Source organism: Pelobates fuscus, chromosome 9 (assembly GCF_036172605.1).
Source record: "Pelobates fuscus isolate aPelFus1 chromosome 9, aPelFus1.pri, whole genome shotgun sequence".
Taxonomy (NCBI): Eukaryota; Metazoa; Chordata; class Amphibia; order Anura; family Pelobatidae; genus Pelobates; species Pelobates fuscus.
Window position 1 is genome coordinate 61,540,121 of NC_086325.1, and position 27,981 is coordinate 61,568,101.

Here is a 27,981-nt window from a genome sequence, read left to right on the forward strand (position 1 = left end):
GGGCAATATTCGGAATGATAGCGGGTGGGAGGGGGCCAGACCTACTGGTCCTTCATGCGGGTGGCAATGATCTGGGCCTCATAGCGCAGCGAAGATTGGTAAAATGGATGAAGCAGGACCTCAATAAACTGATGGATCTGCTTCCCAGGGTTATGATAGTGTGGTCAGAGATAGTGCCAAGACGGCGTTGGCGACATGCAAGGGACCCGGTGGCCGTTGACAGGTGCAGGGGAAAGGTTAACAGCTTGATGGCGAGCTTCGTGAGAAAATTGGGGGGTGTTGTGGTACGGCACGGGGAGTTAGAGGGCGGGTTGTCGGGTTACTACCGTGTGGATGGAGTGCATCTCTCCGATGTGGGTTGTGACCTACTGAACCTGTGTTGGCAAGAGGGGATGCAGAAGGCGTTGTTTCTTCGGGGTGGCGGAGCTCAGACAGCTTAAGGGGTCAAGGTTTGAGCTTGTGGCGGGATAGGGAGCCTAAGAAGAGGAAAGAGGCTCCCCAGGAAGAACGTGATGGACAAGAAACATTGTGGTCATTGGTGGTTGGTAGGTTTCGAGTCCTGGAGGTGGCTCAGAACCTGGAGGGGTAGGGGTATCCGGGTATACCCCTTCCATGGTTAATTATGTTTGGCACTTTAAGTCATTCATGTTGGAGTAAAGTTGAAAAGGTTATATATATATATATATATATATGTATATATATATGTGTGTGTGTTATTTATGTGGGGTCATTGCCTTTTATATTAAAAGAAGGATACGGATGTGAGGGCAGAGCACGGGGGGCAATGACCCATGTTTACATGTTAAGTTATTATTATGGTTATATTATATTATTATAATTATTCTAATTGTTATTATTTGAGATTGTTTAATAAAGCTGTGGACAATTTAACCCATATACCTTAGTGTCAGTGTTATTGGGAGTAGGTATGTGGGGGTGTTTCGTCCTAGATTCCGACTGCCCATATGTATGGCAACTATACACCGGTCAAGTAAATCCAGTGACACCCATGGTCATAAATATTTAATTGTGGCTGGCTATGTTATGTGTTCACATGACTTTACAAATACACTAATGTACATCTACACTTCTGGGCAGAATCTCCAGCAATGAAACGTATCATAGATGACAAAATATTTGTTAGTGGCATCAAAGAGGAGATTTTAACCATTGTACTAGTACAGCCTGACATGTTTTAACTAGCGGTAAGGTATTTTAAGGTTTTTGATAGAATAGCTCATACAAAGTACATTTCTTCATGGGTTACTTTTTAGCTCACAGGTGAAGCAAAACTCTACAACTGACTGTGGATTTTTCTTTCAGTTTATACCATTGAGGGGTGAAGATTTAAAGACAATATTTTCTGTTCTTGCCCGCAATCAATGTCTGTTTAGCTTATCTTACAGTAGAAATGAGATCTGTCTAACAAAGCTAATGTCTGATGAAGTATCATACCCCACATGCATCTTATCTATGCTGGCTAAAGGTCACTAATTTAGGCATTTGCAAAATAACTCCTGGCTATCAAAGCATCAAGCAAATATACTGGAAAGTGTAGTAGATAGTCTCTATATCAATAATAATAATATCCTTCCATTCATTGTGTATAAAAAATAACCCAGGAGCATTAATGTGATACTTGATAATTATTACCTATTTTTAGTACTTTCTAAATTGGAAATATTTACAGTGACTGTTGTACATCAGAAAAGATGCAGGCTTTGCCAAATTTCAGTTAATTACATGGTCTAAAACGCTTTCATTCCTGCAGTGATATCTTAATCAAACAACCATTATCTTGTGCAATTCAATTATTAGAGAAACCTTTTTACATGTAAAGTGCGTGTTTGAAGGCATTCGTGTTTCTATCAAAATGATTTATTACATAAATTGTGCTTTTTGAGAACAAAGCAGATAGGCTTTGTCCTCACATAAAATAAGATCTTTGTATTAGTTCCTCTGCTGGATATATGTATACAAGCAGAACAGCAATATCTATATCTTTCCTAACTATAGGCAATGGATTTTCCTTTGTGCATATAAATGTACCCAACACTCATTTCAATGCTCCACATGATCCAATAAATCCTTAATATGTAATGGGGGATTTGAGATACAGGTGTCTGATGACTGTTTTGCTCTTTACTGCATATGCATAAAAGTATATTAAATAATCTTGCAAAATATTACAGTTGAAATATATCCAGCAATAAAAGGTTATTGTGTTCTAAATATTGTTCTGAAAACTCTTTAAGAGATAATAATGGCATTATCTACCGCACAAGTTTTAAGACAGATTCGTATTATTCTGATTATATATTCATTGCAAAAGAAAAAACATCAAACCACAAGCTGTACTGGGATTACTAGATGAATACAGTTAGCTTAAATTATCTGGATAAGTTCTGAAATGGATCCATCTGAATCAGCCAGAGTGACCCCTAAAAGAGCTCCAGATAGTTTAAGAACTGCTCAAGGATGCATTCATATAGAGATCCTGAGCTACTTCCCAATTGTAATTAAATGTATAAAAGAAAATAAATCTGGATCTCTCATTACCCAGTAGCAACTTAGCTATATGGTAAAACATTGATGTAAAATGGTTTAACGAATGTGATATGTCATCCCATTCACAAGGGTTGACACATCTCTGAGTAAAATAAAAAAATAAATTTAAAAAATTTGTAAAAAAAAAAAAAGGGGAATGTTCCAGTCGTGATTCAGATTTTTAAAATCATCCAATGAGATGTAACCCTCGTGCTGGACTTTTCCTAGTTTTCCGCACATGGGTAATTCTCAAATACGTCACAGAGAAAAATGGAAATATGAAAAAAGTGCACTTTTGTTAGTAGAAAAATATATGTAGACTATAAGTACATGGCATTAACCCCTTAACACCGCAGCCAAATGTACAAGTTGTGAACGAAACAAAACGTAAACAAAACCTGGCATTTGCACTATATGTCTGTCCAACCGTAATTCACCTCTTTCATATTAAATGCACCCCCCCCTTATTATAAATCATTTTATTCAGGGGAAACAGGGCTTTCATTTAATATCAAATATTTAGCTATGAAACATAATTTAATATGAAAAAAATGGGAGAAAATAAGATTTTTTTTTTTTTCGTTCTACATGACATTTTAACTGTCAATGTCATAATACTGTTTGCTTTTACTGCAATAAAATACACATATTTGTATTCAGCAAAGTCTCACGTGTAAAACAGTACCCCCTATGTACAGGTTTTATGGTGTTTTGGGAAGTTACAGGGTCAAATATAGCGTGTTACATTTGAAATTGAAATTCGCCAGATTGGTTACGTTGCCTTTGAGACTGTATAGTAGCCCAGGAAATAAATTTACACCCATAATGGCATGCCATTTGCAATAGTAGACGACCCAAGGTATTGCAAATAAGCGATGTCCCGTCTTTTTTAGTAGCCATTTGGTCACAAACACTGGCCAAAGTTAGCGTTCGTATTTGTTTGTGTGTGAAAAATGCAAAAAACGCCAATTTTGGCCAGTGTTTGTGACTAAGTGGCTACTAAAAAAGACTGGACATACCCCATTTGCAATACCTTTGGTTGTCTACTATTGCAAATGGTATGCCATCATAGGGGTAATTTTCATTCCTGGGCTACCATAGGGTCATAAAGGCAACGTAAGCAATCTGGCGAATTTTAATGTGAAAAAAATTAAACACAAGCCTTATATTTGACGCTGTAATTTTTGAAAACACCATAAAACCTGTACATGAGGGGTACTGTTGTACTCAGGAGACTTCGCTGAACACAAATATTTGTGTTTCAAAACAGTAAAAAGTATTGCAGCAATAATATCGTCCCTGTAAGTGCTGTTTGTGCGTGAAAAATGCAAAAAACTTCACTTTTACTGGCGATATCATGGTTGTAATACATTTTACTGTTTTGAAACACTAATATTTGTGTTCAGCGAAGTCTCCCGAGTAAAACAGTACCCCCCATGTACAGGTTTTATGGTGTCTTGGAAAGTTATAGGGTTAAATATAGTGCTAGCAAATTAAATTCCCTATACTTTCGGCATGGGTGGTCAGGCAGGTCCCGCTAATTGTAATTAATTAGGATACCTAATTATGTAAATTATTACATAAATATATGTGTAGAATTAATATAGGTATATATATACATATGTGTATATATACGTATATATATATATATTTTTATTTTTATATTTTTATTTATATATAGGTATATATATAGTGATATATACGTATATATTTATGTATATAGATATATATATATTATTTCGTTCTACGTGTATTTTGATATAAATATATATATATATTAATATCACAATACAGTTAGAACGAAATAAAACTCATCTATATATTTTTTCATATTTTATTTTTAATTATTTTTTTTATTTTATTTTTTTACGTATTTACATATTTTTTTTTTATATTATTTATAAATATATATATAACAATAATTATATATATATTTAATCAGTATCAGTCTACGTGTAATTTGATATTAATATATATATAATTATATATATATATTAATATTAAAATACACCTAGACGGTGTATGTGTGTGTATGTATATGTGTATATATATACTTAGATCATATATATATAATATATATATATATATATGATCTAAGTATACATTTTTTTTTTTACACTTTTAACATTATTTTTATTTGATTTTCAGCCAACGGGGGGACCAACTGTCATTACAGTTGGTCCCCCTGCTGGCAATACAGAAGCCAGCTATACCGGCCATGTGATTGTGAGGTCCTCGCAAGGACCTCACTCTCACATGACCGGGAGGGACCGGAGGAGGAAGATGTGCCGCGGGGGGGCTCCCTGGGAGTCCCCCCAACCGCGATCGCCGGCGTGGGACCGCCGGCGACCGGGTAAGTTACTAAAAACCGGAGGGCGTACTATTACGCCCTGCGGCGTTTAGAGCCGCTTTTAAAAGGACGTAATAGTACGCCCTCCGGTCTTAAGGGGTTAAACTGTCATGGCAGCCATCATAATTAATGCAGGTTCTACAGGTATGACATATCATACAAACTTCATGGTGTGTTGAAGTGGCATAGATTTTTAAGTATCTTTTTGTTTATCTTTTGGGACTTATCAGTCATAAGGTACCCTTTTATTAAACTTTACATTCACTTCAGTGATTTGAAGTTGTCATGGTACACAGAGCCTGTATGTGCAGCGTTTCACTTTAAAAACACTGGATTTTGGATTTTGCCAAGGCATTTGATATGGTTCCTCACAATAGGTTAGTCTTCTAACTAAAAAAATTGGTCTAGATGATTATTCTTGTTCTTGGGTAGAGCATTGGCTTAAGGATAGAGTACAACAAGTTGTCATTATTGGTACATTTTCAGGCTGGACAAAAGTGGTAAGTGGTGTCCCTCAGGGTTCTGTTTTGGGACCACTTCTATTTAACACATTTATAAATGATCTTGAAATTGGCATTGAAAGACATATTTCAGTGTTTGCAGATGACACAAAGCTTTGTAAAGTAATAAAATGTGATCAGGATATTGCTTTGCTGCAGAGGGATTTGGATAGATTGGGGAACTGACACTAAAATGACAGATGAAATTTAACTTTGAGAAATGCAAAGTTATGCACTTCGGGGTCAAGAATGCACAAGCAACTTACAGCCTAAATGGTAGTGAATTAGGGATAACCACACACGAGAAGGATTTGGGAATTGTTATAGACCACAAATTAGGCAGCAATATGCAATGTCAATCTGCAGTTGCTAAGGCCAGTAAGGTTTTGTCATGTATAAACAGGGGCATAAATTCTCGTGATGAAAATATAATTTTGCCTCTTTATAAATCTCTCGTAAGACTACACCTTGAATATGCTGTGCAATTTTGGGCACCTGTTCTAAAAAAGGATATCATTGCACTAAAAAAAGTGCAGAGATGAGCTACAAAATTGATAAAAGGAATGGAGCATTTTAGTTATAAAGAAAGGTTAAAAAATGTAAATCTCTTTAGTTTGGAAAAACAGCGCCTGAGAGGGGATATGATAACATTATACAAATATACTCGGGGGCCAGTACAAACCATTATCTGGAAATCTATTCATAAACAGGGCTATAGAACACCAGGTCACACATTAAGGCTGGAAGAAAGGCGATTTAATCCAAGACAAAGAAAAGTTTTTTTTCCAGAATAAAGAGGTATTTGAATATTTAATGATATTCAATGTTGATATTTCATTAACTAAAACTATTAAAAATGTGGCAGCGAAATTTCTAAAGGAAGCATCTCTAATCCAGTTAAAGTAATTTACCAGTAAAATATATTTGCTAAATCTACTAACTTCAGTTGGACTTAATGGCTTAGGGAATGAATTTGAGAAAAGAGGGGGAAACTAAATAGAAATAAAAAATGCTATTTCAGTGAAAGCATACCTTGGCATTGTGTAAATTTGGCCTTTAAATTAATTTTAATAAATGCCTAAAGCATCCTTGGATTTTTGCCTGAACAACTCCACATCTCTGGTCTACTTCGGCAAAATTGAATTAGTAAAAATGAATTTAAATATTATGTGTAGAATGTGTCTGCTTGTTATTATTGGTTGTGGGTTGACTGTTAGCATACAATAAGTAACAGCATATAATTTATCCCTTCTCCTATACTGAGAATGTGAACCATTTTATCTCACAATAGCAGCTGGATGCTTATTTCATATAAAGACACATTTTAATTATCATCCTAAGCATGGTTAAACCATTTTACATAAAATAACAATATAGTGAGTACAACTGTCTGCTATAAAACATTTTCATTAGCAATACATTTGAATAACGACAATCTTCTCAATATATTGCGTTTAATATAAAGCTCTTACCAATATACTGCTTCCAAAATTCCAACTGAAAAATATTAAATGAAAAAAACATCATTATATCAGTAGAAGTATGAATGCATATATTACATGAAGTATGAATAAAATAAAATATTGGTATGAATTTGGATAAATAAGTTTTGTTTCGTTTTTGCAATTTTCATTCATTTTCATTCATTTTCATTCATTTGAACTCAGCATCTTTTCATGAATATGGTGTAATTAAACAGACATGCTTCACGTGACTTTTTCCTTTAAAACAACAAACACACTTTTAAACAAATATACAAACCAATAAAGATAGAAAAACTTTGAAAAGTATATAAGAAATGTTTGTAAACTTATTATAAACATACTCAGATTGCATTGTTGGGCACGCCTCTGGTATATGGTAGTTTCTCTTACCATCCACTACACCAGTCTAGGTGACTAGGAAACACCATATTCTCAATTCACTGACTAGCCCAGCAGGAAGAGAGAAACCTGACACAAGTGCCTGCTCTACATGAATCACACTGATCAGACCACTCTTCTCCCCCTCTCAGGATGTTGAAATGTACACTTTTACAGCATTCCTAGGGATAGGACACTGATTGGTTAGATCAGTGTCCCTGTTGATGTGGGTGTGGAAAGTATAAGTAAGAACATGTGGGTAAATATGAAGAACCAATGCTACCTTTTTCAGCCTGCAAAGTGTAACTGTCTCATCCAAAGCTAAAACGTTTGAATGAGACATTTTCTCAAAGTTATGAATGTCCATTTAATTCCAACATTTTTAACTGTTAATCTATTAATCAAATTAACAATGAGTATTATAGAAAAGGTTAAGAAAAAATGATGTATACAGTATTATATAAATGTTTCTTATTAAGGGTCCCTACACACAATTTGTACAGTCCACCTTTTCCTGGTGCCGTGTGGAGAGATAATATGTTCATATTACATTATACACAAATAGACCCCTGCATTCAAACACCAGCACTACATGAAAATAAACCAATGCATTCAAACACTAGACACAAACATACCACTGCATTCGAATGCCAGTACTGCAAACACACCACTACATTCAGTGTACATGTGTATCTGGGTATCTGTATGTGTGCCAATGCAAACATCGCAGCATTGAAACGCCCACAAACACACAACAAAATTCAAACACCAATACTACATGCAAAAACATCATGCCAATACAACACACAAATACACCTCTTCATTCACACACTCCATACAAAAACAACCCTGCATGTATGGACAAATGGTAGATTCCCAGCTGTCATTGGGGGAACTGTACACCAATTGAAAATCTACCTTTTGATTAACCTTACACTAATGGGGGCCAAAAACATATTTTTCACACATTTTCTAGAAATAAAACTTTTAATTCTTACAATATTAACTGCTGCAAAACAAAACATGCCAACAAGAAAAAAAAAATGAAATGACCCTCGTTCAAAAGTCTTAATTCCCTTAGTTCTTAATACTGTGTATTGCCCCCTTTAGCATCAATGACAGTATGCAGTCTTTTGCAATAGTTGTCTATGAGGCCCCCAATTCTTGCAGGTGGTATAACTGGCCATTCATCTTGACAAAATGTCTCCAGGTCATGCAAAGTCTTTGGTCGTCTTGCATGAATGATATTAAGGTCAGGAGAACATAGCGCTTATGGTTGTGATCATAAAGCTCTATTTTAGTCTCGTCACTCCAAATTACAGTGTGCCAGAAGCTGTGAGTTGTTTCAAGGTGTTGTCATGCATATTGATCTGGTTTTTTTTTTGTGGCATTGGTGCAGTAAAGGCTTCTTTCTAGCAATTCAACCATGCAGCTAATTTTTGTTAGAGTATCGTCGTATTGTACTCCTTAAAACAATGACACCGTCTTTTTCCAGAGCAGCCTGTATTTTTTGGGTTACCTGTGGGTTTTTCTTTGTATCCTGAACAATTCTTCTGGCAATTGTGGCTGAATATTTCTTGGTCTACCTGACCTTGGCTTGGTATCAAGAGATCCCCAAATTTTCCACTTCTTAAGTGATTAAACAGTACGGACAGGCATTTTCAAGGCTTTTGGTATCTTTTTATATTCTTTTCCATCTCAATAAAGTTCCATTACCTTGTTACTCAGGTATTTTGTCAGTTCTTGTGTGGTCTCCATGGCTCAGTATCTAGCCTGCTCAGTGCATCTATGTGAGTGCTAACAAACTCATTGACTATTTATACACAGACACTAATTGCAATTTAAAAAGCCACAGGTGTGGAAAATTAACCTTTAATTGCCATTTCTAAAAAAAAATAAAATCTTAATTTGTGCTGTGCATGGTAGTACAAACAGGCTTGCGATGCCACAACAGCTATTGCAAACAATCATAGGTCAATGCAAAACAATTGCAGGGCATTTCGACAGTACTGCACATTTTTTATTTTTTAATAGTATAACGTAGAGAGGCTCGCTATACATATCTAGACGTTAAGTGGGACTTTAGCTCTTCCACAGGGAAAGGTATATATAGAATAGTATATTAAAGTCAAGGTTATGAAGCCAGTGGTAAGCTTAACCGCTTAACGCCGTTACAGCGTGCTATGCCGTCACGGGTTAAGTGGGCTTTAAAGCCGTTATGACGGCATAGCACGCCGTAACGGCTTGCAGCCCCAGGAGGTAAGATGTACTTACCTCCGCCGCGATCCGCTTCGGGAGGACTGCCTCACAGCCCAGGCAGCCCTCCCACGGCACATCAGGCCCCCTGGGGCCATGTGATCGCTCTCAAAGAGCGATCACATGGCCCCTATAGCTGGCTGTGGATCTGCCAGCAGGGGGACTGTTTGAAATATCAGACAGTCCCCCTGCTGGTGGGAAGTATAAAAAATAAATAAAACACAAGTGTAAAAATAAATTAAATATATTTTTATATATATATAATATGTATATATAATATATATATACATATTATATATATGTAACGTCATACAAAGTGTATTTTAATATTAATATAAGTATATATATTAATATTAAAATACACTTAGAATGATGTTACATATATATAATATGTATATATATTATATATATAATAGATGTACATATATATATTATATATAAATACGTATAATTAAAATAATGTAATTTCATTCTAACTGTATTTTGTTATTAATATATATATATCGGTAACAAAATACACTTAGAATGACATTCTATACATATCTATATATATATATATATATATATATATATATATATAAAATACAAATAACCGCAAATATATATATATAGATAAATACATATAATTACATAAAAGATTACATTAGTATACACGTAGAATTTAAATACCTATAAAAGCATATATATTAAAATTCTACATGTATATTTAAATAATCTTTTAACGTAATTATGTGATTTGATTAATTAAAATTTGATTGACATGCCTGACAACACAGGGAGAAAGTGCAGAGAATTTAATTCGCAAGCACTATATTTGACCCTGTAACTCTCCAAGACACCATAAAACCTGTACATAGGGGGTACTTTTTTACTCGGGAGACTTCGCTGAACTCAAATATTCATGTTTCAAACTGGTAAATTGTATTACAACGATGATATTTTAAGTAAAAGTTACGTTTTTTGCCTTTTTTTACAAGCGAACTGCACTTTTATGGTCTATATTATTGTTGTAATATGTTTTACTGTTTTAAAACACTAATATTTGTGTTTAGTGAAGTCTCCCGAGAATAACAGTACCCCCCATGTACAGGTTTTATGGTGTTTTGGAAAGTTAGAGAGTCACATATAAGGCTTGCATTTCATTTTTTTCACATTGAAATTTGCCAGATTGGTTATGTTGCCTTTGAGAGCGTATGGTAGCCCAGGAATGAGAAATACCCCCATGATGGCATACCATTTGCAAAAGTAGACAACCCGAGGTATTGCAAGTGGGGTATGTCCAGTCTTTCTTAGTAGCCACTTAGTCACAAACACTGGCCAAATATTCGTTTTTTGCTTTTTTCACACAAAAACAAATATGAATGCTAACTTTGGCCAGTGTTTGTGACTAAGTGGCTACTAAAAAAGACTAAACATACCCCACTTTCAATACCTTGGCTTGTCTACTTTTTCAAATGGTATGCCATTATGGGGGTAATTCTCATTCCTGGGCTACCACACCGTCTCAAAGGTAACATTACCAATCTGCCAAATTTCAATTTGAAAATGTAATGTTCTATATTTGACCCTGTAACTTTCCAAAACAACATAAAACCTGTTAATGGGGGGTACTGTTGTACTCGTGAGACATCGCTGATTAAAAATATGTGCATTTTTTTGCAGTAAAACCTAACAGTATTATGACATTCACAGTTAAAATGTCAGACGGAAATGCAAATTTAAAAAAAAAATCTTATTTTCTCACATGTTTTTTACTTTTATTCATAATAAATGATGTTCCATATATGAATAGTTAATGATAGATTAAAGCCCTGTTTCTCCTGAACAAAATGATATATAATAAGTGTGGGTGCATATAATTTGAAAGGGCGGAACTACGGGTGAACAGACATATAGCGCAAATTCCAGTTTTTGTTTACGTTTTGTTTTGATCAGAACGTGCACTATTGACTCCGTCCTGAAGGGGTTAATAACTAAGGAAGAGTGACTAGTTCAAGTCAGATTAATTCCCTAGGAGGCCCCCATGGCAGTGGGACAATAACAGTAGTAAGTGGTAAGTAGTAAGTGGCAAAAGCACAGGAACTTATGGAGGACAATAGAGATAAAATTAAACAAGTCCCCTCTGTTCTTCAGACTTACCGCATACTACAGCCTCATGCCACCACACATCCTGTCTGTGTCCTCTTGTGCAGAAGTGATAGCATCTGCCACCATAATAGGCCATTCCCTGCTGCCAGAGCCACGGTCTTTTGTAGGGGGTGCAGTGGTTCTCTTCAGAAGGCAGGTTAATTTGTTTGCTGTAGAGCAGGTTGGTGCATCCTGTGCACCAGCTTTTGCCAGACTGCTGTAAAGATCTTTTTTTTTATTATAAATTCTTTATTTTTGTGTGCTTGAGTGAACATAGGCATCCCACAGTGCCACAATAGCATATGCAAGATTGGTGACATGACAACGTAACACAGTTGTGACATTCAGGTTTTTGCACATTTTTAGATATAGAGTAAGTCATGCAATACATTCACGTCTAACGATTTACATCGAGGTTAAAGAACAACGCTTAAGCAAGACGTGGTGAGTGACAGGTAAATTATAACAGTGAATAATTGTACTTCGCTTTAATAGTATAGTTAGGTGAGTAAAGTTGTGCTCCGTGTTACATCTAGACTTAGGAATCACTTTTCTTATAGGTTTCTTAAACTGGCTTAGCCTGTGTGGTAATGATGTGGAATTATTAAAAATCTTTATTGTACTTGTATTGAATTATTGTACTAACTCCATTTTAACTTTATACTGTGACTTCGTCCTCCATTTTGTCCTCCTAACCTGACTTCTTCAATCCTCCATTTTGTCCTCATGACTTAACTTGTTCATTTTAAAACTACATTACGTGACTGAACTTCTCAACCCAATTAATACAGTAGACAAAGACCGTGTTTCCTTCAAGGACAAGTACCAGGAGGTGCTGGCTACTCCTTAAGATTTGCTGGCTACTCCTTAAGAGCTTGTAAGATAGTACAGTTTGAAGGCCACAGAACACAGTAGTAATGAAATGTTCTATTCATAAGAGACCTTGCACCTGGACATAAAGCCTGATATCATTGACCGTGTAAAATGACGCTTAGGACCCCCTTGTCCCCCACCCGTGTCCAGAATAATCCCACCTCTGATGGGTGGGCACGGGACTAACCTCTTAATTTTACTAACCAATAGGTAAGACACTAACTCCGTCACTTAACAATTAATCCAATTGATGATGTTTATTTGCTGATATTCTAATAATCAATGATGACGCAAAATGCCTCTTAAAAGGGCCTGCGCGCCCGCTTTTACTTCACTTGCCAATAAACTTTCTCGAAGTTATTTTAACCTGAACCTCGTGTGTCAGACTTAATTACTTCAGCGTATATACGCAATTTAATTTATTGATTTGGACAGGAACAGATAGACTTTGAACATTTTGGTTTACTTTCAAAAAGTACCATAACAACTTGGCGCCCAACGTGGGGCATCGGGCTATGTCTGGCCGGTGAGCCGTCCTAAGGAAGACAAGGGTGGACGGAGGAATCCAGGGGGAAGGAAGGGAGACTGATCACCTCCAGATACACGGTAGAGACTTCTGCAGAGCCACCGGTACGTTCCAGCCCCTTTGATTGACCCGTCCACGTGTCTGTGACTGCTTCCCGGGAGGACATCAAAGACAGGTAATATCTTGCCCGGTGTCTCGTTACTCACTTGTTTACCTGCATTTTAGTCTATCTGTTGCCTGGGTGTGTTTGAATTGTTTGCCTGTTTCCCCATTTTGAGATAAAGGGGGGGTGGACCTGCAGGGGATTTGCCTGGGGTTCTGTCTTGCTTGTTTTCCCCTTTTTGGGATAAAGGGGGGTGGACCTGAGGGGATTTGCCTGGGTCTTCGGTTTGTCTGTTTATCTGTTTGTATTTTACCTCTTTTGGGATAAAGGGGGGTGGACCTGAGGGGATTTGCCTAGGTCTTCTGTTGCCTGTTTTACTCCTTTTAGGAACCACTGTGCTGTGGTTGTAGGGAAAAAGGGGGGTTGACCTGTGGATGTGTTCCTGGGGGTCATCTTTTCCTGTTTAACTCTTTTAGGAGCCTCGTGGCTGGGGCTGTAGGGAAAAAGAGGTGTGTTGGATCTGTGGAGATTGTGTAGACTCATAGTTTCCTGGGGATCCTTCTTGTGCCACTTTGATAGCCTAGCTAGCTTCTCTGTGCACGTTACTCTGCTTGCAGAGTGGTGATACCCTCCAGCTTTGAGCGTTGAGCTGGAGCCATTCCAATTTTTATTTTGTGGTGTGTGAATTCGGGCAGGCATTGCTGTCTTCATCACCACGGAGTAGTGGGACTTATAAAGTGGGTCTTTATAGGGGCACTACAAGAGTGAGGGTAGCGCAGACACTACGAGTGGGCTGCTGTGACGAGGGAGGCATATGGATTTCGGACCGGTGTTAGCTGTTATCCTTGGCCGTTGGTAGTAAGATACTACGGGATTGAGGGAGGTGACTTTGGAGTAAGCACACGAGTAAAGGAAAGGAATTATTGTTGATTTCATTTGAATTGTGATGCATGCACTGTATTTCAACTGTATTGTTGTCTTGTTTGTTTAATAGGAGTCTCATGAACTCCTGTGTCTGTCTCTAAGGATTTTTCCTTGCCTTTCATCTTTTCTGTACTTCCTATATTATTATACTATCCACTCCCATTCCTCTTGAAGGAGAAGTGATTGGTCACACACTTCTCACCTCGCTCCAATCCGTGTCTACCACCCCGGGTAGGCGGATTCAGTGACTAGTCTACGTTTTGGGAAGACGCACCTGAGAAAGTTTTACGGTTCTCGGGTGGCAGTCGAGCATTGTAGACGTTCTTGTTCCGTTTTCCTTCTCTCTCCCTATATCTAGGACGCTGGTATAGGGGTAAAGGGATTATGGGGCAGGATTTAAGCAAGCCCAATAAGGGCTGGTTAGCATGTGATTTGGTAGAAAACAGAGAGGGTGAGGAGATGGTTAAAGGTGTTGTAAAGATTGCAAAAGTATGTAAAATTACTGTACCAACGGGTGGAAGATTGCAACCAGAAAGTTGGCGTAAGTTACTGGCAGAAATGAAAGGCAAGCTTACAGATAATGGTTTATTAAAGACTGCTGAAGCATGGTACAGAGTAGCGAAGGCTATTCAGCTAGAAGGTTGGGTTGAGGAAGAAATAAATCACAAGGGTGTGAAATTGTTTGTGTATCATCAGAATTGTGTTGCTGGGGTCTACCCTCAGCCAGCGCCCCAAAGTGGCGCCCAGGGGACGTCTATCCCCAAGGTTCAGTCAGCAGTAGGTGATAGCCAGCTGACTATGTTCCCCGCTCCCAATCCTCCTAACACTCATCCCGCCACCTCCCCTGTTTGCCCGGTCCTGAATTCTGATGGATCTTTCTTTTCCCCCTCCCCGTCCCTAACATTCCCATCATCCTCGTCCATCCCTACGCTACCTGCTGTACCTCCCCCTAACATTTCATCTGCCATTCCTTCCCTACGCTCCCTCTCCGTTCATGACCCCCTCCCCTCCTCATCCGCCCAACTAACCACCTCTTCCACCCTCGCCCCGACTCCTCCCCCTCCCATCTCCACCCCAGTCCAATACCCCACCTCCTTCCCCTCCCCAGCCTGGCCCTACCCCTTCCCGTATCCCATGACTCTGCCCTATCCCGGATATCCACTACCCCTTCCCCAAGCCACTCCCCAGGTCCCGGTCATGCCCAGTCCGACACAGTCTGCCCCGGATGTGCCCTCTTCCAACATGGCCGCCGCTTCTTCCCTTAACCCTAATGTAGCACCTTCTCCGGCCACCAATATGGCGGCCCCCAGTTCGGCCCTGATGCCGGTAATCCCCGGTGACTACCTATCCCCAGGTTATGACTCACTAGCCACCCCTGCATCTGGGGCTCGTTCCCAACCACCGATCCTTTCACCTCATTCGGGCCCTGCACCACGCAAAAGAGCCAATATCATAGAATTCGATGATGACGAGATGGACAGGGTGTCCCATGTCTCATCGGAGCTTGCCGCAGGAGCCCCAACTCACCGTTCTATCGATGACCCTTTTGGCCACAAGGGTCGAGGAGAACAGGCCCCTTCTAAATATGTTGCCTTTAACCCCACTCAAGCTAGCGCATTAATGAAATCGCTCCCCGACCCAGAAAAACAGCCTATGCCTTTTTACCGAGGGATAGTTCAAATTCAAAAGACTTATTCCGCCGCATGGCGTGATCTACTCAGCATTTGTGCTATTAAAGCAGGGGATGCCTATTGGCCAAGTATGGCCCGTCACCTCAGTACAGATCTGCTTTCCAGTGATGTTGATTACCCCTCCGGGGTAACCTTTTGCACCCAATTAAGAGAATGGGCTAAGGACAAACTTGCAGATCAGGCTGCTGGCCTTACTGATGTTGTTCAAGAAAAAGGAGAATCAGTGGAAAAGTTTCATGCAAGACTGTATCAAATGTTCACAGATTTGGGGTTTGATCTTACTGACAAAATTCATTCACAAATGCTGTCAGGTGCGTTTGTCCAAGGCGTTAAAGACTCTATACGCAAGGGAATTATTGCTGCACGCCCTGAATATAAGGTTGTTCCCCTGGATACCCTGCTTTTAGTCGCTAGGGGCCTAGAATCTGCCCAGACCCCCAAAAGGCCAAGCTCTGCTCCTCTTATGGTATCACGCAGTATCCCTGTTCCCAGGGGCACCAGACCAGAGGATAGCTTCTGCTTTAATTGCAAAGCTAAAGGTCATTTTAAAAGTGATTGCCCGGAACCCAAAAGAGAGATAAGGAAGCCATCCAGACCTGCCCCGGTCACTAAGACCGAAAAAGGGGTCCCAATAGTTGAGGAACCCGATGAATAGGAAACTGGCAAGCCTGTGTCTGTAACCCCTGTAATGGCAGTGTCTACAGGGGATAAGGGGGGGCCACTTGCCACAGTGACTTTGCCCATTGAAGGCCACCCCACCACATTTCTAGTTGACACAGGTGCAGCCCGTAGTGTTCTACGAGAACAAGACTTGCCAGACCCATCTTTTCTGTCAAATATTGATGTCTCTTGTGTTGGAGTGGATGGCCAACCGAGACATAGCCCTCTAACAACTCCACTACGAGTTGGTTCTAGCCTGCTCGCTCGCTTTGTAGTATCCTCCACATGCCCAATTAACCTGTTAGGTGCTGATGTTCTCTCACGCCTGCAAGCATCCATCACCTTTACCCCGGATGGGCAGGTAGAAATGTTTACACCTCTGTCTGTATCAGACACTTCAGCCCTATGCTCTTTGCCTCTGATGCTGCATTTAGAAAAGCCCCGTGAGGAGACAGCAGAATTAAGGTCCAATTTCCCAGAGGAATTAAAAACACAGGTGCCCGCAAAGTTATGGTCCTCAGGCCCAGAGGACATAGGTCACCTAAATGTTCCCCCTGTGGTGGTAAAGCTTATTTCAGGAGCTAAATTACCAAGAAAACCACAATATCCATTAAAACCAGCACAGTCTGCTGCAATTTCTGTCCACATTAAGGCACTCTTGGAGAAGGGTGCCCTTGTCAAATGTAAATCTGAATGCAACACCCCGTTATTTCCTGTGAAAAAGAAAACTCCGAAGGGTGAGCCAGAGAAGTACAGGATGGTTCAGGATCTCCGTGCTGTTAATGAAGCTACAGTCCTGGACACCCCTCTTGTACCAAATCCTCATACTCTGCTCTCTGGAGTCCCACCATCTGCGAAATTCTTCACAGTTATTGACCTAGCAAATGCTTTTTTCAGTGTCCCACTGGACCCATCCTGCCAATATCTGTTTGCTTTCACTCATGAGATGCAACAGTATACCTGGACTGTCATGCCCCAAGGGGCACAAAATTCACCAAGTCAATTTGCAAAGGCCATGGCCACCATCCTTGACCCATGGCAAGCCGAGCACCCAGAAGTTGTTCTGCTTCAGTATGTGGATGATTTGCTGCTCTGTGGAGATGACATACCCACTACCGAAGAGTGCTCAATTAGTCTGCTTTGTTATTTGGCAGAACAAGGATGCAAAGCTTCGCTCATCAAGCTACAGTTCTGCCAACCTTCAGTAATTTTCCTTGGACACTGCCTATCTCAAGGTACCAGACATCTTACTCGGGACCGGGTAAGAGCTGTGCTGGATATTCCGCCTCCAAGGACTTCTAAGTCTCTACATGCCTTCCTAGGCCTCATTTCCTACTGCAGAGCATGGATCCCAGAAGCCTCTCTGCTCATGCAACCTCTCTATGACGCACTTAAGTCTGACCCTTTCTGTTTAACTAAAGAAGCTATGGACAATTTTAATGCTCTCAAACGAGCCATTGCTTCTGCTCCTGCCTTGGGCCTCCCTGACTACTCCAAAACCTTCAAATTGTTTGTCTCTGAAAGACAAGGCCACGCAACAGGAGTGCTCACCCAAACTAATGACTTAAGAGGCCGCCAGAGGCCTATTGGATATTTCTCATGTCAACTGGACATTGTGGCCAGAGGGACTCCTTCCTGTCTCAGGGCTGTTTTTGCTGCGAGAGAACTCATAGAGAAGACCTCAGACCTGGTCCTTGGCCACCCTCTGGTTGTTTTGGCCCCTCATGACATCTCTGCCATCATCAACCAAGTCCAGCTCAAGCACGTGTCTCCAGCCAGACACCTGCGCTTACAGTGTCATCTTCTTTTGCCTGACAACATTTCCATCCAAAGATGTCAGGTGCTTAATCCGTCCACTCTTCTTCCACTCCCTGAGGGGGGTATCTATTATGGATTTATCACGGATGAAACCTACATTCACCTGCTCTGTGGATGTATCAAGAAAGTCATGCATCCACATTTGACATTTTATGAAGGTGAAAAACCTCTCTGTGAAGGCCCAGATCACGCCTTCTGCACCACGTGGTACAAACCAAACATTACCCCTGAACCTTGCTATGAAGATGAGCTTTACCACCGGACCGATGTAAAGCTTACTGCACAAGACTTCTATTGTGACTCTGACGGCAATAGTATGGTCTTGATCCAGCTACCTCAACAACTTAACTACCTTTACCGTCATTGGGATACTGCTATCCCACATATTCCTGTTACCAAGTTGAAGACAAGGTCATGGAATGATCTTGGGCCCATGGCAAAACTATGGGCCACCATGACTGAAGAACAGCTACAGGAAAATGGTATTGTCAAATACCCAACAACTGACCTTCTAGAAGCATGGCCACGCCATTTCCTGGAAAAGGAATTTCAAGATCTGGTCATAAAGAATGATTATGACCCAGAAACACCTCATGACTGTTTTGAACAGATGAAAATGGAAACAGTGCACTTACCAACTGTGCATGAGAACCCATTACCAGATCCGGATTTTACCCTGTTTGTGGACGGATCGAGATATGCCGATGAAGGAGGAACATATCATACAGGATATGCCGTAACCACAACAGATGAAGTTATTAAATCATCATCCTTACCACCAGCAATGTCTGCACAAGAAGCTGAATTACAGGCTCTGACTTCAGCCTGCAAAATTTCCGAAGGAAAACGTGCCAACATCTATACAGATTCAAGATATGCTCTAGGCGTGGCACATGACTTCGGCCTAATTTGGAAGACTAGAGGATTTCTTACCACCGCCGGTACACCAGTCAAACACAGCACTGCAATCAAGGAGCTAATGGATGCCCTCCTACTCCCCAAAGAAGTGGCCGTTTTGAAAGTGAAGGCCCATGGGAAATTGGATACAGATGAAGCAAAGGGCAACCATTTGGCTGATCAGGCTGCTAAGTTAGCGGCCAGGGATTTGCAGGAAGTGGATGAAGAAGTGTCCGGACAAGAAGAAGAAGTCCCTATTTTTGCCCTGCAAACTCTTCCTACTGATTTGCGAATTTTACAAGAACAGCAAGCTGCAGTCACTCCTGAAGAAGTCCAGAAATGGAAAAAGAAAGGAGCTGTCCAAAAGGACGGAATATATTACAACAACTTCAAATTTTGTCTTCCCAGAAATTTGTATCCAGCAGTTGTCCAATGGGCACATGGGCCTGCACACCTGTCAAAAGAATTGATGGCCGCCCTCATACAGAAGTATTATGAAGCACCTGGAATCACAACATTGATCAATAGCTTCTGCAAGGCCTGTGTCATTTGTGCAAAATGCAACCCAGGAAGACCAGTTAAAGTACCTGCGAAACACCTGGCAAAGCCCATGTACCCCTTCCAGCGGATTCAAATTGACCACATCCAAATGCCCAAGAGTGGGCCCCATGAATATGCACTAGTAATAGTGGACATGTTCTCAGGCTGGCCAGAAGCCTACCCAGTGGCCAATATCACTGCAAAAACAACCGCAAAGCGCCTACTTACAGATATTGTATGTAGATTCGGACTCCCAGAAGTTATCGAGAGTGATCAAGGCCCAGCCTTTACAGCAACTGTGACTAAAGAAATTTGGACTGCTCTAGGGGTGACTCTAGCCTTCCACACCCCTTACCACCCACAAAGTAGTGGTAAAGTGGAGCGCATGAATGGCACCCTAAAAACTAGAATGTTAAAAATGTCACAAGAAACAAAGATGCCCTGGCCAGAAAGCCTACCGATAGCTCTATTTAGTGTTAGGCACACACCTAGAGGGAAGCATTCACTGTCCCCATATGAGGTTCTATTTGGGACAGCACCCAGACTAGGTTGTTATTATCCGCAGCAGTTGCAACTCCAATCAGATGTTTTAGTAGACTATGTAACTGAACTTGCAAATGTCCTAAACAAAATACATGCCCAAGTTTTCTCTTCAATTCCAGATCCCGAATTGGATACAGGTTCCCATAACCTACTTCCCGGAGATTGGGTCCTGGTCAAGAAGTTTGTGCGGAAAAATACCCTGGAACCAAGATTTGACGGTCCATTCCAAGTTCTCCTGATTACCGCAACCTCCGTCAAATTGGCCGGTAGGCCAAATTGGATCCACGCTTCCCACTGCAAGAAATCTCCTGCCCCAGAGGAAGCGAATATCGCACAAACATGTATCTCTGGTACATCTTCTCCTTAATTAGCCTTATGAAGGCCCAGCAAGTAGCCATTACCAAAGACATTAGTGGGTACACCTTCTGGTATAATTCATCATGCACCCAGGTGGCTACCTATACCTTTGACTACTGTGATATTGTAGAATGCCCATTTCCCACACCACAAATCCAGAGCATCTATAGAGATATCCCTCATTCGAAAGACCCATATGTTTGTGTAGTTGACAAACAATGGGGGCACAATTGTGATCACTGGGGGGCGGCGGGATGGAATGCCGGGCCTGCCTGGGGTTACAAACCAAAAAGTGCCGTAGCTAAAGTAGATGATCATGGTAGATCGCTTCTCCAGAGAATGACTTTGAGAAAGCCTGGGGGGAGCACACCAATGAAATTAATCCTTAACATTGAGCGCCCAAGCCCAACAGATGCAGACCAGTATGTGATGGGAATGTACTGGAAAAAGGGTTCCTACCAGAAATTAGGGCATTTCTACCTCAAAGATATGTGCAACTCTTCTGAGTGGCAAGGGGCCACCCATATGGTCCCTAACCCATTAAAACCCCATATCCAGACCTTTCAGGACATGATGGCCATTGCTAACCCCACTTTTGAAGATACCATGGCCGCTGAAACAGGTTTTAATGATGTAAATTTATGGTTAGAATGGATGAAATATAATGCTAATAAGCATAATAGAACCGCATGTTATGTGTGTGGAGGTGCCCGGCCTCACCTGGGTACCGTACCTTTAATCCTACCCGTAGATATAGAAGAATGTGTTTTAAGCCTTTTTGCCTATCACTATAATTTTAACAGGTCCATATGTATTGCATGGACAAAGGAGTATCCTCTTCTAGCCAAAGACGTCAAACCCCCTGATGGTATTACCGTATATAAAGGTAATTACACTTGCTATGCCATGTACGATGGTATTGGTAAATTTGTAGGTAACTTTTCCAAAGGCTATTGTGCTACATACAGAACTGTCCCTGTACGTTTGCTGCAACATCACACTAGGTCACTAGGAGACATTTATTGGTTGTGTGGGGATTTACAGCTAAGATCCAGAATGGACACAGAATGGTGGGGAGAGTGTACTTTGACTAAGGCCATTATGCCTATACATATTATTTCTGACACACACCTCAACACCCATGAGTTCAGCCACACTAAGGTTAAACGTGACGCCCCAGTGAAAGGAAGTTTTGATCCTCATGTATATATTGATGCCATTGGAGTGCCCAGGGGGGTGCCCAATGAGTTTAAAGCTAGGGATGAAGTTGCTGCAGGATTTGAATCAATTTTTACCATAGTTACCGCAAACAAGAATCTAAATTGGATAAATTACATTTATTATAATCAACAGCGTTTTGTCAATTACACCAGAGACGCCCTCCAGGGATTGGCCGAACAGTTACAGGCCACATCCCAAATGACTTTTCAGAATAGGATGGCCCTAGATATGATCTTAGCCGAAAAAGGAGGGGTTTGTAAGATTTTGCCCGACACTATGACATGTTGTACCTACATCCCAGAAAACACAGGCCCTAATGGTAAAGTCACACTAGCTATAGAAAAATTAAATGACCTATCTGAAGAGTTAAAAAGGAATTCTGGGATAAAAGATCCCTGGGAAAGATGGTTTGGTTGGATGACAGGATGGCAAAAGGCTTTAATGCAGATTGGCATGGCTATACTAATTTTTCTTTTTATTTTTGCTCTTCTCTTTTGTTGTGTCCTCCCATGTCTGAGAAAATCCCTCATGAAGACTGTTGACCAAGCGGCACCCGCTTTTACCCATCTCGAAGTTGATGACCAAGAATCTCAAGACATCAACTCACCCTGTCTGCCGCTGCAACTTATCCCCTTTGTTGATAAAGTGCAGGAATTCTAGGAAGGGACTAGATTAGGGACAGCATCTGTCAGTGAATGGTAAAGGCCCCATGTGGAGAAGTGGTGGGTTAGCTGCCATGGGATACCCTTGGGTGTGAAGCGTTCGAGAGCCATACTGACGGATGGTTAGCCTATTAGGGTCAGATCTAGGGACAGCCTTGCACTTTGCATTAACATCTAGCTAGCGGCCACGGGGTTTCTGTGCCTTTGGGTTAACACGTCTTCTGATACTAACATAATAAAGTTTTATCTCTTAGAATCTAACATTTCATAGGGGGGACTGATGTGGAATTATTAAAAATCTTTATTGTACTTGTATTGAATTATTGTACTAACTCCATTTTAACTTTATACTGTGACTTCGTCCTCCATTTTGTCCTCCTAACCTGACTTCTTCAATCCTCCATTTTGTCCTCATGACTTAACTTGTTCATTTTAAAACTACATTACGTGACTGAACTTCTCAACCCAATTAATACAGTAGACAAAGACCGTGTTTCCTTCAAGGACAAGTACCAGGAGGTGCTGGCTACTCCTTAAGATTTGCTGGCTACTCCTTAAGAGCTTGTAAGATAGTACAGTTTGAAGGCCACAGAACACAGTAGTAATGAAATGTTCTATTCATAAGAGACCTTGCACCTGGACATAAAGCCTGATATCATTGACCGTGTAAAATGACGCTTAGGACCCCCTTGTCCCCCACCCGTGTCCAGAATAATCCCACCTCTGATGGGTGGGCACGGGACTAACCTCTTAATTTTACTAACCAATAGGTAAGACACTAACTCCGTCACTTAACAATTAATCCAATTGATGATGTTTATTTGCTGATATTCTAATAATCAATGATGACGCAAAATGCCTCTTAAAAGGGCCTGCGCGCCCGCTTTTACTTCACTTGCCAATAAACTTTCTCGAAGTTATTTTAACCTGAACCTCGTGTGTCAGACTTAATTACTTCAGCGTATATACGCAATTTAATTTATTGATTTGGACAGGAACAGATAGACTTTGAACATTTTGGTTTACTTTCAAAAAGTACCATAACAGTAAGAAGGGGTAGACAGAGGAGTGACAAAGGACATGAAGGACATGGCTTGTACAGTAGTGTTTATACAATAGATATTGAGGCTATGTGCGCTTCATGACTTTGCTATATTCCTTAGCTAGGTGTGGTGTGGGTAGGTACTCTGTCTGCCAGTGAGCAAGTGCTGCTGGGACACATTGTTTGCTGTATTAACACGTTTGACTTGCCTTGGAACTGCACATAGTAATGAGGTTATAGGATACATGTTAATGCGGTTATACTATACATGTTAATGAGGCTTAAATAAAACAGAATGAAAGTAGGCAAAGCTCATTAAACTGAAAAACGTGGGAGACCAATGCAAACCATGTTCAGCTGCAGTAAAGAGTCCGCGGCAGACAAAAATTAGACTTGACCGCAGTGCAGTCGAAGGAAACATGTATCCCAGTGGAACTTAACGTAGTTGTTGGACACTGTTAGCCATTTTATATCAGGCACTCAGCCAACTCCAGGTTTTAAGGCCCGCAGCCTCGTGTCCGCTTCAGCAGCCGGGGATGAGTCTTGTACCTGGTGGTGCTTGTGTGCTGTGGCCTCTCTGGTCTTGGCTGTTGCAAGGAGCTGTTTTTTGCGAGTTGTGTACCTGGTGGCTGAGTACCTCTGCCCTTCAGGTCTGTTCCGACGGTGCTGGCTGTGCGGTTGGCGGATGATGTCGGCAGGTGTTTCGTCCATAGTGATTGCGGTATGTTGGGGTCCCCTTTTGCAATAGGCGGTCTGCAAGAGTTTCCCACCCGGCCCCACAACGCCTTTGTCTGGCTCTTGCGTGGCTGGTTCGTGCGTTGTGATTGCGTTGTATGCGGGTGACCTGTCTGTGTGTAGCGTGAGAGAGTTCCCTCTGCTGCGCCTTCTCAGTGCTCTCCGCGGTCAGGGTGCGACGTGACAGCGTTCAGATGTACTAAATGCCCCCATTTGCAGTATCCATAAGCTTTACTGCTCTGCAGTAGGCAGGTGGGCTAATAGTGGGTGCTGTTCTCATTTGCTGTGTTGGATTCCTCACTTTTGAGCAAGCTTCAGCACTGTCCCTCTGGCATCTCATGCACATGGCGGCGGCCATCTTGTGGAGTTGCGCACGGGGGATGTTCCCCGCTGGGGCGGCTGATTGAGCCCAGGTTGGTGTGCTGGTCTGGATAGTGCCTCTGCAGACCGGGATAACCCCCCCGGTCCAGAGGGGGGGGGGGAGCGTGCCGCCGGTCTGGAGACCCGGGAGAGCGGCCGTCCCTTCCCGGCTCAAGCCCCAGCGTGCTCTGAGCCCAGCCGGGCTACTGTCAGTACCGGACCGGTTCCCGTGTGATATCCGTGCTCACCCCAATAGCTGGGGGTCTGTGTGGACGTCGGAGGGGTTGCTGGTCGCGGTTATCTTTCAATTTGCTCCGGTTTTTGGAACTCGGAGCGGGAGCTCAGACAGAACGTGTCTGATCCCGCCGGCGGTCGGGCCCCGCCCCCAGGTCCCGCCCTCTTAATTGCCATTTTAACCTGTCTGTGTCACCTTGTGTGTCTGTAACAATGCCAAGCATTAAAGGGTATTTAAAAAAGATCAGGGCCATTTGGGTGATTTCTGCAAATTTATAAGCACAACTGTATACACCCATGGTACTAGATGTATATGGGGAAAAAAAGGAAATACTCTAAAGTACTATCACCAAACATACAAAACAAATCAAATGTGTGATGGCATGGCATCCCTAAACTTTTTCTGTAAACAAAAAAAAAAATTACGTAAAATATAATATTTTAGTATTTACCATTTAACAAATATTGGCTATGCATTTGACTGAAATGTAAGAGTAAAGAAACACAGCTAGACAAACAAAACTAAATCAGATAAATATTTAATAGATTTCATGTAAGAGTGCTAATAAGATACAGCTTATAGCAGTTTAGAGCTAAAGGCCTGATACACTAAAAAATGAAGAAAAACTACAGCAATTAACATCCAAATTGATACATCCTTTTAAAATAAAGACAAGCAAATAAATCACTTGTTCTTTCAATCAATACTGCATGCTAAAAAAATTCACAAATTCAATGGCCCAAGTAAACACATTTAAATAGTTTACAGTATAAAAAGATATCTAAACTATTAGTGTATGCTGTTGCTATTAATACAACACATATAATGTGTGCTCAATTATCATGGCATGTTGCATTCTCCATAAAATGGGGGCGCCATGCTTGTTGAACTCCACAAAATTCATGTCCCTGCAGGTCTAGATATATGGAACGTGAGAGTTCCAAAGACCTGTAATGTAGTGAATAAGGAATACTACACATGTTACTCTGGAGCTCCTGACGAACCGCACTAACATTTGGAAATTATAACTGTTGAACCTACTACCAGAGATCCAGAACTGAGACTGATACCAACAGTTTACGAAGCTCACCATGTCTGGACTGGAGTGCCCTGCTGAGTAGACACCTGTTCCTTCCTTAAGGCCTATTGAGATGGCTATAGCGGCAGAAGGGAGAAGCGGCACATGCACCTCGTAGCCTACCTCTTGCAGCCCCATCACTCCTCCCTCTGTACCGGCAGGGGTTATCCTGGTTCCCACTGGTTCAGCTTAAAACAGCTATAGCGGCCTACTCCCCTGTCACTTTGAAAGCCAATTGGCAGGACCAAAATGGCCGCCGCATTGGACCCTCTGAAATGCCGAGAGAGCCCAGAGGGCCAGAAATGGAGAGACATCTTTAACCCCTTAAGGACACATGACATGTGTGACATGTCATGATTCCCTTTTATTCCAGAAGTTTGGTCCTTAAGGGGTTAATGGAAAATCAAATCAAACAGAATCTGCCAGAGATTCTGGCAACCGACTCGCCTGCCGATTCAGCGCACTTACCCCCTCTGATACACAGCCGATCCAAGATGCAGCTTCAGATACTAGTGCCGCACATGGGTTGGGTGCCCACTCAGAGCCATATCATCACTGCCATCTGTCTACCCAGAGAGAAGCCCAGAACCTAGAAACCCTGAGGGCCCGCGATTCTGACATACAATCTTGAAGGACCCACGGATACTGGGCAATAGCTCCCATTAAGATCTGGGGCCAGGGTAATATTGAGCTGTAGCAGTGTAGCTCACAGATGATCACTCTGCAAAGCCTACACCAAGTATGTCAAACTCGCGGCCCACAATGGACATCTTTGCGGCCCGGCGAGCCGCGAGTGCCTGCTTAGTGTTAAAGCAGAGTAGGCACCTGCTTTCTCCACATTTTAGGTGCCTACTCTTCTAAAAGTTACCCGGCCAGGAGGAGAGGTTCCTGGCGGCAGCGAAGGAGCTCAGTCTTACTGCTCCTCACTGCTCCCTTGCGCGTGCCGTCTGTAGTGATACCGGCGAGGGACCAGTGAAGAGCAGGAAGGCTGAGCTCCAGATAGAAGAGGGCCCACACCAGCTCCCGAAGATAAGGAGCAATAAATAAAATGATGTGAGTGCAAGAATGTGTAAATGTGTGTGTGTGTCTGTCAGTGTGTGTGTTTGTCAGTGTCTGTGTGTGAGTGTGTTTGTCAGTGAGTGTGTCTGTATGTGTGTGTCTGTCAGTGAGTGAGTGAGTGTGTGTTGGTCAGTGTTGCATTGGCTGCGACTGGACAGTGGAGTACCTGGAGTTGCATGGAGGCACGCAACGCCACGACACATTCCGACATGACATCGACATGCTTCACCTTCACAGGGTTTCAAGAAGTAGCTGGAGGATCAGATTTGGCACAGGGTGTGGATGGCGCCATTAGGGGTATACCAGAGGCCAGACTCCGAAGTCGCATACTGGCAGCGGCAATGTGAGTGGAGTCTGTTTGTTGGCAAGAGGGGGTTACTGGGATTTAGTATATGGGGGGGAGGGGACTGGGATTTAGTAAAGGGGGGTGCTGCGGTTTAGTAGAGGGGGGTGCTGCGTTTTTTTTATACTGTACTTTTCAAAATAAACATGTTTCTATAAAAAATTCAGTTTTTTTTTTTTTTTATTTGCGGTCCACATAAACTTAAACCTTGCTTATGTGGCCCATGCTAAACTTTGAGTTTGACATGCTTGGCCTACACAGGGGAAGGGGGAATAATGCTAGCAGAAATGTGGACTCTCTGACATGGCCTGCCTGCGGAGTGGGCTGAACAAGTCTGGCAACGGCATTTCACATTTATGGCACTTTCTAAGTATACCTTGCAAACATGAGCATTCAGATTTTGGTTCTTTTAATTACCATTTCATACCCAGTGGTTTCTGTGTTTTAGTGTATTAGGCACAGACACAGCTTGTTAATATCTTGGAAATGTAACCCATGACTGACACACTCTTAGGCAGCTTGTATTACAAATGGTAGACAAATGGTAGATTCCAGTTATTATTAGTTGCTCTGATTAGGAAATAGTCTATGCTTTCACACTATTTTAAATGCTTACTTTCTACTCTTGATGATTGATCCATAAAAATCTTAAAAATGTGCTTTTAACTCAAA

General features: G+C 41.5%; 1 protein-coding gene across 1 annotated transcript in view; it reads right to left on the bottom strand.

Annotated features, from left to right (window-relative positions):
• Positions 1 to 27,981, bottom strand: part of F9 (coagulation factor IX) — a 60,308-nt gene that overhangs the window by 25,673 nt on the left and 6,654 nt on the right. Inside the window, exon 3 of the mRNA XM_063433525.1 lies at positions 6,870 to 6,894. Coding sequence (XP_063289595.1) covers positions 6,870 to 6,894 — 25 coding nt within the window. The remainder of the gene's footprint in view (positions 1 to 6,869; positions 6,895 to 27,981) is intronic.